This window comes from Pezoporus wallicus, unplaced genomic scaffold (genome assembly GCF_028554395.1).
Source record: "Pezoporus wallicus isolate ANWC-B61680 ecotype Strahan unplaced genomic scaffold, APGP_CSIRO_Pwel_v1 scaffold_13428, whole genome shotgun sequence".
NCBI classification, from domain to species: domain Eukaryota; kingdom Metazoa; phylum Chordata; class Aves; order Psittaciformes; family Psittacidae; genus Pezoporus; species Pezoporus wallicus.
The window spans coordinates 2,552,299-2,565,985 of NW_026637482.1; the positions used below are offsets into that span (position 1 = coordinate 2,552,299).

The 13,687-nt window shown below is 42.8% G+C and overlaps 2 protein-coding genes across 7 annotated transcripts in view; one reads left to right on the top strand and one right to left on the bottom strand.

Annotated features, from left to right (window-relative positions):
* SKOR2 (SKI family transcriptional corepressor 2) overlaps positions 1 to 8,827 on the top strand; it is a 33,907-nt gene extending 25,080 nt beyond the window's left edge. For all 3 annotated transcript variants that reach the window (XM_057405702.1, XM_057405700.1, XM_057405701.1), the window contains 2 exons: positions 6,556 to 6,620; positions 8,535 to 8,827. In XM_057405702.1, the coding sequence (XP_057261685.1) occupies positions 6,556 to 6,618 (63 nt within the window). In that variant the 3' untranslated portion in view covers positions 6,619 to 6,620; positions 8,535 to 8,827. The remainder of the gene's footprint in view (positions 1 to 6,555; positions 6,621 to 8,534) is intronic.
* Positions 1 to 13,687, bottom strand: part of KATNAL2 (katanin catalytic subunit A1 like 2) — a 102,676-nt gene that overhangs the window by 32,406 nt on the left and 56,583 nt on the right. The window lies entirely within an intron of this gene.

The following is a 13,687-nucleotide window of genomic DNA, read 5'->3' on the forward strand; positions in this document are numbered from 1 at the left end:
ATGAGAGATGGAGGGTGCTTGAAGGAGGTTCTTTATGGAGGGAATTCAAGTCCAGAACATCTTTGGAGATTTTTTTTCTGCTGCTTGTCTCCACTCTTTAATGCGTCCAGTGGTTACGGTGTTCCCCTTTGTCTCCCAATGCCAGGAAAGGACTTTGGCTTGATCTGTGAATTGCATTGTCACAGAAGCTGGTAATTCAGATGCCATCCTGAAAAGTACTTCCCCTGCTGCTTTGGATTTGAGGCAGGGATCTGTCTGATTCCTCCTGTGAAGCACATTTAAACACAAAGTTTGTGGCCCCACTTCAGCCTTTATCTCTTGTGTCAGGCGAACTCGGAGCTAAATCTCCCTCTTAGGAGAGAATGGATCATCTCTGCCATTCACTTTGTGGTCCAGTTCTGAAGTTGTTTCTGAAACTGGATGTCACCACCTCCAGCCAGCTGATCTACAAGAAGTGGAAAAATCACAAGGTTCAGTGTAGTGCTTTTTCTTGGGCAAGAAAAGACATATGATCATGTAACTCACACCTTTTTATGGTGCATGCTACAGAAAGACTAGCAGTCATTTGATCACTGAACAGAGCTGTCTGAATGTACTTACAGTAAATAGTTTCAACATTTAACGTGCTGTACAAGCAGTTCAGGACCCCTTCACTGTGGCTGCCTAAGTTTAATTGTCACTAATAGAAATGTTATCACATCATCCGTAAGTCTTTATGCTCACATTTGGGTATCCCTCCTGGTGAGACAGGTTGTGTAGCAGTGAGACAACTAAAAAGGATGTTTGCATCTGAGGAACTGAGAGACTGCTGCAAATAACAAGTGTGTTTGTTTAAGATGGGTGCAGAAATCTTCAGGGATGTTTTGGGTGGTAGCTGAAATGGAGTCAGCACTTCTGATGTGATAAATGCTGCAGTTACTTTAATTCATTCACGTGAATATACCTTGTGTGCTTACATGTAGAATTAAGGTTGCTGAGCTGAATGTGCTAACTCATTTGGCCTTTTGGGGTAATGGCATAGATGAGTTAGAGCTTTTAGTGCAAGATACACAAAAAGCGTGGTTACTTCTAAATTTTTTTGTTCATTTGTTGTTTTTAAAAGGGGCAGGTTGTTTTGGCTTGTATGTACATGGGATGCTCTACTATTGCTTTAGCAGAGCTGCCCACAGCTCATTTTCTTGTTATCATTGAAGTCCAAAGATAAAAGCAGAAATCTTTAATGTATACTTGTCGTGGTTTAAACCCAGGACAATACTTAAATCTTAATTTTACTTGCAACTTCACAGCTGTATACCTTTGTATTATTAAACTCAAAATTTACTAGTATAACTAGCTGCAGAACCTAGCTTAATTGCTTTGTTTATTTTACAAACAGCATGAATGCACAGAATCAGTTTCTTTTGGCTCTTCTCACCACTGAAGGATTGTAAAACTTCACTTAGTCCTTTCTGAAGACTTGTGCGTGACCTTGAAGGCATCTCCTGTTAACAGGGGGTTACCAGGGGCAGGTTTTGCAGCAGCGATGGTTTCACTCACCCTGCACCGGAATTCCTCAAGCTACATAACTGAGTAGTCACTGCCTTGGCGTGCTTGATGTGTCAGAAAGGTCAGGAATACAGAAAGCTGAAAGTAAGCATGAAAAGATTAATGAAATATAAATTGCATTTGAAAACTTCCTCGTGCAAACGCCTGACTTTTACATGGAAGGCCTGATGGAAGGTGCCGGGGTTTTTTCCTCCCAGTAACTCGTTCTCCTCCCAGTTCTCGGTGATGCTCTGAAGCTGTAGTGCAGGAGGCGATGATGAACGGCCCCGCGCGGGGAGCAGCTCGGGGGCCGCTGGCGCGGGCTCCGAATGCCCTCTGCCGCTCCCCGGCCGCCACTGCACCCCCAGCACCGGCTGCGGGGCACCTGGCTTCAGTACTCATCATTAAAAACCTCCGTTATAGCAGCGTTTAATCAATGGGGTTTTGTTTTAATGCTCTGTCCGCTCCGGAAAAAAAAATAAAAAATATATATATATATACATTTTATGGCTTCCTGAAAGTCAGGAGGAAAGCTCAGATCGTTGGGAAAATGGGAGGTTGAGTCCTGTTCTGTTACATCCTCAGTGCTAGATGTTGGCTTCTTTGGATATAACCCTACTTGGTAGGTAGCTGGAGCAGTGGGTCATTGTGTGGCCAGCAGCAATTTATGTTGAGAAAGGATTTGGTCAGAGTGTCTTGAGCAGCTGCTGGGAGGTATTAATCAAAGAACCATGGAATGGTTGGAAGGGATGTTAAAGCTCATCCAGGTTCAACCACCTGCCACAGGCAGGGACACCTTCCACTAGAGCAGCTTGCTCCAAGCCCCTGTGTCCAACCTGGCCTTGAACACTGACAGAGATGGGGCAGCCACAGCTTCTCTGGACACCTGTGCCAGTAATTCCAGTATTGCAGCCTGTTTGTGCCAAGGTCCCAGCCAAGTGCCAAGAAACAATCAATCATCATGTTTAGCAAGAAAATAGGTCTTAAATCTTTGAATGCACTTTTCTCTTCCTCCTTCCTCAAAGTGCTGTCTCCCGAATTAGCTACATACAGTGCGTGTATTTGGAGGTCTTATATAAAATATCAATTTTATATATGGGTTTAGGCATGGAACATTTGGCTTTTGCTATTCAGCTATACCGAAAGGGCCACCAAGAAGAAACAAATGTCAAGCATGCTGGAGTAAGTTCAAAAATGGCGCATGTGATACGGCCTTAGAAGAGCTCACCTGCCTTTTGAGTTGTTGGTTTCTGTCCAGGGTGACCAGAACTCATCTGTCAGGACAGCCAAGCCAGTCTAACAAAGCACTGAGTCAACTCCTGCCTGAGCTTCTGCATCTGTCTGGTATTGTTTTCTGAGCATGTGTTAGTGGATCACAGTTTAAAAGCATAAACTTTCTTCCTAGCTGCCAGGTGGGAGAATGATTAGAAGCAGCATTCCCAGTACAATGATTTTTTATTCCTTTTATGTTTCGGTAAACCCCTCTAAAACACTGTTACAGATAGGTAGAACACTAAGCTAGCATGTTCATTTCCTTTTGGGGGTCCCTTACAAGTAGTTTGTTGGTTCCGAGGAAGCATAGACCACAGTTGTAATGTATCCATCAGGAAAGACTAAGGTGGTGTTCGTCACGCTGCTCCTGTAGTTTAGGTAACTAAGATCAGGTACTGATCAATCCCACTGACTTTATATAAGGGTAAAAAGCAGGAGGTCTTTGGCATGTTAGAAATGTGAGAAGGGCAGTCCTTTATCTATCCAGCTCTAGCAGAAAGTGTTGTTTTGGTTTTGTTTGGGTTTTTTAATTTAGTTAGACTCCCATGAACTGCATTCCTCCTTCCAAGCCTAACTGGGGTGATATTACTGTTCAGAGCTCATAACTGGATCCAGCTGGAGCTCCTCTGATATTTGATGGCCTTACTTACTAAGATTCAGTGCTGCTTTGAATCAGCTCTGTTCTTCAGAGGCAGACAATAAAATTAATCTAGAACTATCTATCTACAAAATTGATTTCTATTTCTCCATCATGTTTCACCCTGATCTTTGAGGATTCACAAGAGTGTTTAAAAGAAGAAAAAAAGGTACCACGTGGTAATGCTGGTAGATCTTCAGAGGTATGAGATCATGTTCCTCTGGGTCCTACTGTAATTAAGAAAAGCACTAGTAGGTTTAATTCCTATTTTAGGCTGTATATAAAAAGGAGGTGCTTTTACACCCAATATATTCATTATACAAACAAGGAATATCCACATTTTTGTGTGCAGAGACACTGGTCGCTGCATGCATATTATTCCATATTTGAAAAATGGAAATAGGAAACAGCAGTACTTTATTAGGATTTCTGTTTTGGTCCTCTGCTTAAAGTGGTCCAGCTAGATTGATTGACCTTGGTAAGAATGTTAGAGGGAAACATCGGTTCAGCACAATGGCTCTTGGATTTTTTGAGCTGCATCTTGTGCTGAAGTGCCTGCACACAGACACACAGATAATAACAGATAGAAGAGCATTTCTGGAAACATGTTCACTGTATTTTGCAGACTCCAAGGCAGATTTTACTTCTTTGCCTCCCTCCTCCAAACCCAGAGAGATACTTATATTTTTTTCTCATTAATGTTTTCACCTGTGCTTTAGTAGTTGGGATGATACTGCAGGTCTGTTTCTGTATGTTCAGTTATCTGTGTTTGATTTTTGGTGAAGCTTCTTTGATGTCCAAGTGTAGCAGGGATGAATGTGTGCTTTAGAAATGAATCCCAAATCCTATGCACATATCTGTGCTTTGGTTCACGTTGTGCCCCAGATTCAGAGCCTGCAAACTGGATTCCCTGAATGAAGCAAAAAGAATGTGTTCCAGGAATGTAGTTAGGAGTGTGCTGTAGGACAAGCCTGTCTTTATCAGAACAGACACCGTGGATGCACAACAGGGGAATGTATTGTCACGAAGAGCCCTAAATATATTCCACTGCAGCAATGGAGTTACCAAATGCTCTTCAAATGTATAAGATGACATTGCAGATGATTTAACTCATGAAGAATGTAGTTATTTCCCTGTTAGACACCCATCTCTCCCAGTTTCATTTACTACCAGGAGAACGGATAACCCAACACACATTGAAAAGACACTGATGTACCAAATATATCAGAGAAGTGGATTAAAACAGTTAATTTCTGACAGAATGTACCCCATTGTATTATCTAGGTCAGTACAGCCTGGGAGATGTCCTATATACTTGGTAGCCACACAAACTGGTGTTGCCTGTTGGACGTCCTGAGTGGGAGAGAGAAGGAGAGCAGTTGGTGAAGCATCATGGGTCTCAGCTGAAATGTGCTTGTTCAGGCAGTTTGTTTGTGACTCCTGTTTGAATCTAAACTGTAGAAATGGGGGATCAGGTAAACAGTTTCTTTGCAGACATCTCTGCTGCAATTTGGACAGGAGTTTTCCAGCCTTTGCAAACGCTGTCCTGAAGGCAGCTCTGTTCGAGAATGCGGTGGAGGAAAGAGCTCTGTTTTTTGGGGAGGAATCTGTCAGCATGCTTCCTGTTAACTTCAATTCTGTCAAGAGCGAGGGGTTATAAGAGTAGTCAGACAAAACAGCTGGATTCTTGGTCTTCTCAGGTCATCGGTGGTTTTGGCCTCTCAGTTCATGCATACATGTTTCCCTTTCCCCAGGGCTGTATAGTGTGGGAAGCAGCATGCCCCTATGAAAGGCTTCTGTTTCGTTCAGACAGACGGCTCATCTTTGCAGATGCTGCTGCTTCCTGGTGTTGCTGCTTTCAATCAGATTGACCTCCTTCCCTGAGAGATGAAAGGGTTAGCTCCTGAGCTGCAGCTGCTCCTTTCTTTCCTCTCATCCTGAGCCTTCCCTGCTCTTTTCATTATTAAGGCAGGCAGGGTATGGATGCATCTCTTCATGTAATTGCAGATACTACACTTTACACCAGCCAGGAGACATGCTGAGCACAATTCACACAAACATCCTCACATACTGTGGGCATAATGTAATTAAAAACAAAACAGGGATATACAAGAATGCATGTTAGGTGTATGGTCAGTGGATGCGGATGCAAATTCACATGTTTTCAGCTGTGTGGGGTAGGTTGCTTCAACTCTGTGCATTTGCCTGCCTCTTCCTTTTGCTGTTCATGCAGCTTAAGGCCTTGCTCCTGACTTAAGCTCATCATGTTTGTCATCTTGCAGTAACATATTTGACATTATTTGTGAATATATTGTGGAGTGCCTGACAGCTGAAGAAGGTCACCTCAGTGTGCAACAGTGTCTAGGAGTGGAAGGACATAGATTTTCTGATCCCAACCTGAATTCCTCCGATGGTCCTTCCAAAAGGCAGCATCAAGGAATAGTGAATTTGTAGTCGCTTGGATTCCCAGCTATGGAGAAATCTCGAAGCAATTTAGTTTTGTTGCTTTCTAAAGGCCCAGCACTGGAAAAGAGCAGCCCTGAACCATATTCCCAGTAGCCAGCAAGCACATCATCCCACCTTGTTTCTAAATATATCTCTGTTCTCTAATATGCCTATGTATGTTCTCTTTTTCTTTAATTTTTTGTTCCACTTCAGTGGCTTCCCTCAGATTGATGCAAGTCAGAGATAACTATTAGGAGCTTCCCAATTATGGTGCTATAAACACGTGAAGCCTCATACTCCCAACATGCTGTATTTTGGCTGTGCAGAGATCAATGCTTGTTGCTTGCTCTGTTATGAACAGCTGATTTTTGTCATCTTGCAGGCAGCAGAATGGGTGGTGGATTTAATTTTTGGCAGCAACTGCTAGAAACAAAATATTGGAAGACATCTTTTACATTGGATTTTAAGATCTGTCATTTTAGTTTGGGCCATTTTTGTTTTGTTTCTGCATCAACATTCTTGTGGTTTTGTAAAGAGCTCAATCTTTTCATTTAAGGCACTGTTTCCTAAAATGATACGGGGAGGCAGACAAAACCCTTCATCTGCAGGGATTCCAGTTTAGAAGTTTCATTAGCCAAACCTGGCTTAAAGCAGTGGCTTTGTCTCTGTCATTGCAGATTCCCTATGCAGCAAGCTTGATCAGGAAAGAAAAGCTCGGCGCACACCTCAGCAAAAGCTAAAGGTGAGCTTATGAAAGGTGAGACTTTATTCTGTCTTACCTGGATGTCATGTTTTTTCTTTGCAGCCATTGCAAGATTAAAGGGATCATTCTTTGGCTTGATGTTACTGATTCTGGTCTAAAAGCTCTGTCTGTGAAGGTGTTGTGCTACTGTCTAAAGCTGGTAATTGACATGTCACATAAATTACTCCTACTGGGGTAGGACATACTGCTCAGAGTTGACCACTGGGTGAATCCAGGCCTCATTGCCTGAGCGTGTGCTTCAGCTCTGGTGAATAGTGGTGTAAAGGTCATGTACCATCAGTGGAAGGAGGGAAGTACCCTGGCATTCAGTAGGCACTGGAAGTTCACACACAGACAGGTAGAGATGAGGTTTTCTGTCCATAGTGGAGCTTTTTCTCAAGAAAGATCAGTGTATTTTGGGAGCTTTACAGAACAACACAGACTCTCTGTCTTCTGTAGCTCAGTCTCCTGCAGAGGGAAGTTACCCTGCTGCCCTTGTACAGGATATTCCCAAACCCAACACTGCATTTTTCAGGCGTGGTTTTTAGAAGCATTCAGTTAAAAGATGCACCATCTCCATCATCGTGGTTGATTGGAGAGATTCCAGTTTCAGGTGCTACAGCCTCAACACTTAAAACATTTCTTCTGGTAAAACGAGAGATGGAGAGGCAGAAAGCTGGCAGCCCTGCTACTGTGATATGGTACAAAATATGGCTTGTGGATTTACTGGAAAGTTCCCTGAGGTAGAGCAGGTGAATTAGAAGAAAAGAGCTATTCATAGGTAGAGGCCTCAGTAATGCACAAAGTAGAGCTCTCAAGAGAAAATCTGGAGCATCTGAGAAGGTGTTGATAGTATAGATGATGGATGTTTGCCTGAGCTATGGAAGAAGCAGATACTTAAAACATTAGGAGTAAGTATAGTTACCATATAACCAGTATCTGGCCTTGAGCTCTGTCTGCTGAGATAAGGGGACTAATCTAAGCATCAAGTTGGTCTGTTTTGCCTCTTGTGCATGCTTTATTACTGTCTGCCAGCATTTTCCAGTTGAGTCTCATTAATCTGAGCACTGATTTAAAATAAATTCAGTGGTGTTAATATCCCAAATAGAACAGTACGCTTCCCAGATGAGAAGCAGCAGGTCCTGCCCTGAGCGCCTTGTCCAAAGCACTGATCTACAATAAAAGTCTGCCTGAGGATGGCAGCATCAGATGAACGGCACCATTTGTTCCCATCATCAGGCTTTCATCAGCTGACAGTCCCTGCAAGGAAGGTGCTGGCATCACAGCTATGAGCATTTCCTGATTATTTGCTGCGAGCGTGGAGGATGGATGTATTTCTCATGCTGTTTTTGTTTCCAGTGACACACCATCCCCGCAGACAACAGGGATTTCTCTAAGTAGGCCCTAGTGTTTTTGAAAGATTAGTTGTTACTTAACTGCTAAGCTAAATCAGTCAAGCAGAGAATCACAACTGCATTGTTCAGAAGCAATTGCAGATTCTCCATGTGCCAAGCAGAAGAGAGTTGCCTCGAGAAGGAACATGTATGCACACACATACCCACGTTGTACACCAAGGAGGTTGCAGAGCAACCACTCAATTAATACTCAGTGCTTCTCTGCTACCCTTGTTGGGCTTTGTATTCCTTTCCACAGCAGTTCTTGTTATGTTTAGTGGTACTTCAGTCAGTTACAAGTTGCACTTCATCTTTAATTTAAAAGTATTTCCACCTGGCTCTACAGATGCTCACTAGCAAATTGTCAGAGGATGCTTCTGGAGCAGGTGATCTACATGTATCCCCTTTTCAGGGATTGTGGATTAATGTTACAATTCTGTGAGTAAAGAAATCTCACTCTTGGGCTTAGTGTTGTAACATTTTCTCTCTCTTTCCTTGTTTTTTTTGTCTCAATTTGCAGCAGCACAGGATCTTTTGCAGCCGTTAACCTTCTAAGTTATTACTTGCCAGTCAGAAACCTGACTTGTTTAAAGACTGAAACAAAATGGAAGATTGGGGATACAGGTTCCTTTGAACCCGAGGACAAGTGACCTCAAAGCATCATGGACAACCATGTAAAATAGAATGTAGCAGCCATTTATTAGTAAAAGCAAAACAAAACAAAAAAAATGAAAAAAAAAAAAAATGCCTGTCCTGGATCTTTTTTGGTGGTACCAAAGTTTAAGTCTTTGTGTTTTTAGAAGGACTACTGAACCTGATAGAGAAAATGCTTTCAATGAATCGTACGGATAAGCTGTGAAAGGAACTGACACTCCTTTCAACGCCGCAAACACTGATGACATCTGTCAGTTTCATCCTTTGCTTTTGAATTGTGATTGTTTTATGGAAAGAAATGTGTGTCTTACCAGATGGGCCAGCACCACGTTTGGATGGATGGATGGATGGATGGATAGGGCAGAGTTAGCCATACACAGTGCTTTTTAAAAGCAGACTGGAAATTCTCACACCCCTCTCCCTCGGCCCTCTCCTCCTCTGGTATTTTGCCTGCTGTATGAATTAACGATTGTACTCCTCTGGAAATATTTTACAATTTAATATTGAGTGTAATTAAGAATATAATCGCTGTTATCAAAAAAGGTATTTAACTCTGTTGTAGTTTCTTTATCATTCATGTGGAAAAAAGTCTATAATAAAAAAAAGAAAACTATGACATCATAGTTGAGCTTCGCTGTAATTTAATGCTGTGCTTACTCCACTAAAGAAAAGAACTGGGAAATTTATCCCTAAGAACATCTTTTTAGAAGTATTTTAATTCACAAATAACATGTCAAAGTATTTCATGGCAGAAATCCTCTGCCTTTGGTTATTTAGAAAAGATTTGGAAGTACGTATAGTGAAATGTCAGGATATTCCTTGTGGATCCACAGAAATAAAGGGAGACATGCCAAAGTCAGTTGACTTCTGAAGTCCACAGCAGCAGTCTTCCAATTCTTTTCCTGAATGTGCAACACTCTTGTCCATGATGTGCAACACCCCAATTACTAGGGCTTTCCTGTGTGAAATTCCTGCCCCAGGAAGTCCCAGCCATGGTGTCATCCCTGAGCATACAACAGCATACAATGTTGTCCACACCAATGCAGCACCACCGGATCTGAAAGCAGTTTCAGCCACCCCCAGCATTTGAATGTGTCACAGAGGTGCTCTCTCAGTATTCTCCTCATTCCCAGCAAATCCCTGGGAGACTCAGTCATCTGGTTTTATAGTTCCTTATATCCCAACAGATCGGGAAGGCAGGGAGGGGAAGAAGGGCACAGCCTGTTTTCATGCCCTTCCCTGCATTGTTTGCTCACGCAGTATGTGAGCTGACAGTACTCAAACACAAGACTCTCTGAGCTGGCACCATCATGGCTTTTGAGCATGGAAAAAGCAATGAAAGCACCAGAAAAGCTGGACCAGGTCAGACCAAAAGTTCATCTGTGCCAGTACCCTCTTCCCAATAATAGATGAAATCAGATACTTTTCTGAAAGCACACAAGCAGTTTGAATTATATTCCCAGAATATAGTTTCAGCTTCTAATGATTTACTGCTCGTGGGTTTTTTTGATCTAGACATGATGTCTTGTTTTTAATAACCTGCAATGGATTTTTTTACTTACACAAACTCATCCAGTGACTTTTAAAACCTAGGCACACTTTTAGCAGCTTACAGTATCCTGTGGCAATAAGCTCCACAGCTTAAATACAGGCGGTGGGGGAAAAGCAAATCAGCTTCTGATGTTCAGAGCTGTCATCCTTCAGCCTCACTTTATGACCTGAGATGAGACCAGTTGTCAATTGACATCTGGCAATTCCTGTCCACTTTTCTATGCCAGTTGTGATTTCAAAGGCATCTATTGAACTTTTTTGGTTCTTTTTCCAGGTTGAAGAGTCACAGTAATCATAGAATCACAGAATCATTTGGGTTGGAAAGGACTTTAAAGGTCATCCAGTTCCAACCCCCTGCTATGGGCAGGGACACCTTCCACTAGATCATGCTACCCAAGATTCTGTACAACCTGGCTTTGAACACAGGCAGGGACGGAGGATTCACCACCTCTTTGAGCACCCTGTGCCAGCACCTCACCACCCTCACAGTAAAGAACTTCTTCATTTTATCTAACCTGAACTTCCCCTGTTTAAGTTTTAACCCATTACCCTTGTCCTGTCACTACAGTCCCTAATGAAGAGTCCGTCCCCAGCATCCCTATAGGCCCCCTTCAGATACTGGAAGCTGCTATGAGGTCTCCCCGCAGCCTTCTCTTCTCCAGGCTGAACAGCCCCAGCTTTCTCAGCCTGTCTTCATACAGGAGGTGCTCCAGTCCCCTGATCATCCTCGTGGCCTCCTCTGGACTTGTTCCAACAGTTCCATGTCCTTTTTATGTTGAGGACACCAGAACTGCACACAGTGCTGCAAGTGGGGTCTCATAAGAGCAGAGTAGAGAGGCAGGATCACCTCCTTAATGCCTCCAACAGAAGCAGTCCCACAGCTTGTAGCCTTCATGCACCTTTTCCTGATCAGCCATATGCTTTTTGAGATGGAGAGTTGGCTACGTAGTCAAGATGCAGGATACTATATAGATTATAGTACAGAGTGACTTGATGATACTTTCTGTGATGAATGAACTTGACTGTAGAGTGGTGGTAAGATGTCTTACCACTACAGATCAAAAATTTTGCCCAGACATAAAGTAATCCCATTGCTCAATAAGAAATTAACTGCGCTAATGGCTTCTGAGTGCCAGAGCTCCTGGATGTGGTCAGACATGCAGAGTAACCCCTTGTCCCTCCCCAGCTGAGAACCAGCCTGTTCAGACCCAAGAGCAGACACAGAGGGTCTACAGCAGATTGATTTGTTTTCTACTCCCTGCTAAAGCAGCGTTCAGACCATCATGTTCCCCAGTGACTTCCAACAGCAAATAAATAGTGAGTAAGTAGTATGTTGAAGTTGTGAATCTGTGTATTAAATGCACAGTTCACAGAAATGACAGAGTGGATATGCAACAAATATGTTTCAAATGGAACATTCAAACTTAAAATGACCAATTTGCTCTCAGTTAGGCTAAGCTCCCCAATCAGTAAATGGAAACACCACTTGTCTCGTTTGTAACTGATCTACAGATCGCAGCTGCAAATATTATGATGGAACATATGTCCCAGAATTAAGCATGAATGGAGTGTTTTGAATTAAAAAATCATCCCTTGCACTGATAAAGCTCAAGAACATGATCCTAGAAAACAAACACAGGGCAGCCACCGCCTAGACAAATCTACTTTGGTAAACAGCCAACAAAGCTTCTTATCACCATTTGCTTTTCGTTTGCTTTCCTCTTGTGCCAAAGTTTGCACACATTAAAGCGATAAGGTTCCCATAAAACACTTGTATTTCACATACTCAACCCTCGACCTTTACACCACCTTGCATCATAAAGGAAAGACAAAGAAAAGGGTACAGAAAGATTTACCCAGTAGCTGATAATGGCTGTTTATGCCTTATACCTACCCCAAAGCTGTGTCTATACTAGCGTCCCCTGCACTTAACTCAGCTGTATAGTTAAAGCATTGCAGTGGCCCTGACAGGGTTGTGCTTGAGCCCACTGATATCCTAGAGCACCGTTCTCAGCATGGCTGGTAAGTCAACCCATACTGCAGCCCTTCCCAATGGCACTTTGGATATGGCCACCCTGAGCTGAAAGATGAGGGCTTTGTGGTGTGAGTACAGCTCTTCGGTGCCACATGGGAATGGCCCCAGACACTGTTAATTTACTGGTACAGGTTAGCCCATATGGGTACCGTCCTTGCTATAAAGTAAGAGTTGCTGTGGAAATTAAGCATTCAGATTTTCTTACACCTGACAACACCTTTAAAATACACTTATGGTTGACCAAATAATCACTTCTACAGCTGCTACCGCAAGAGAGGCGAAAGGCAGCAGCTGTATTACACACCTTAGTTTTAGCCTTTCTTTTATCAAAACCCCAAGAGAATGGCAAAAAAAAAAACACAGCACAGGCTACTGAGCTGTGATTTGATTTTTCCTGGCTGCTTGAATAAACAATAAACAGATTCAAAAGGCTCATTAGCAATTGACAGTCCTTTTATTATTCCCTCACAAAGCTGTGTTTCCATGAACTGCCCACAATGTCTCCAAACCCAGCTCTGTCCTTCAGACATGAAAGTGCTTCCCCAGGACTCAGAACATACCCAGTTTGGTTCTGAGATACTTTAGCGCAGTTAATTATGTTGAAGAAATAGCGCACCAAGAAAAAGCATGAAGATATGTGATTTCCCTTATTCATGAGCATTGGACCTCTTGTGGGAATGTATACTTTTAGGTACCTTCAAACCATCTCCCTCAGGCTTTTTTTACCTTTTGTTGTCCTTGTTCTAAGATGGGAGGTGCAATCCAGTGACTCTTGAGCAAGTTATTTGAAGTAGAAAGTATATGTGAGCATTTACAGCTCTTCAGATGGACCATACCAACAAGTACACACCTTGATTATTATAAAAAAGTTATCTCTGCATGAATTGGCCAATTAAAGATGTTAACAGTGAAAATTTGGAAGTTTTGTCTGAACAGGGTATGGCAAGCAGGACAAGGCTCCACTATTTAATAGTAAACAAAATGTTTGCGTTGTTTGTGCTACTGAGCACCTCTTGACTGTTCCTGTGCCTTTTCTCCACTGTGAGGGGTTAAAGTTCAGATTTACTCTAAATTTATTTTTTTTTCCCAATACTTTTAATAAATCTTCAAGGAAGTTATGGAATCACAGAATCCCAGACTGGTTTGAGTTGGGACCCTAAAGCTCATCCAGTTCCAACCCCTGCCACAGGCAGGGACCCCTTCCACTGGAGCACCTTGCTCCAAGCCCCTGTGTCCAACCTGGCCTTGAACACTGCCAGGGATGGGGCAGCCACAGCTTCTCTGGGCACCCTGTGCCAGCGCCTCAGCACCAATTTCTGTTTAATTTTGAGCTTTCTGTTTGATAAAGAGGGAAAGCACTGGCACCTGCCCAAGTGAAAACTCCTCCCTTCCATGCCTTTTGTGGCATGTACAACATGGAACTGGTTTTTAAC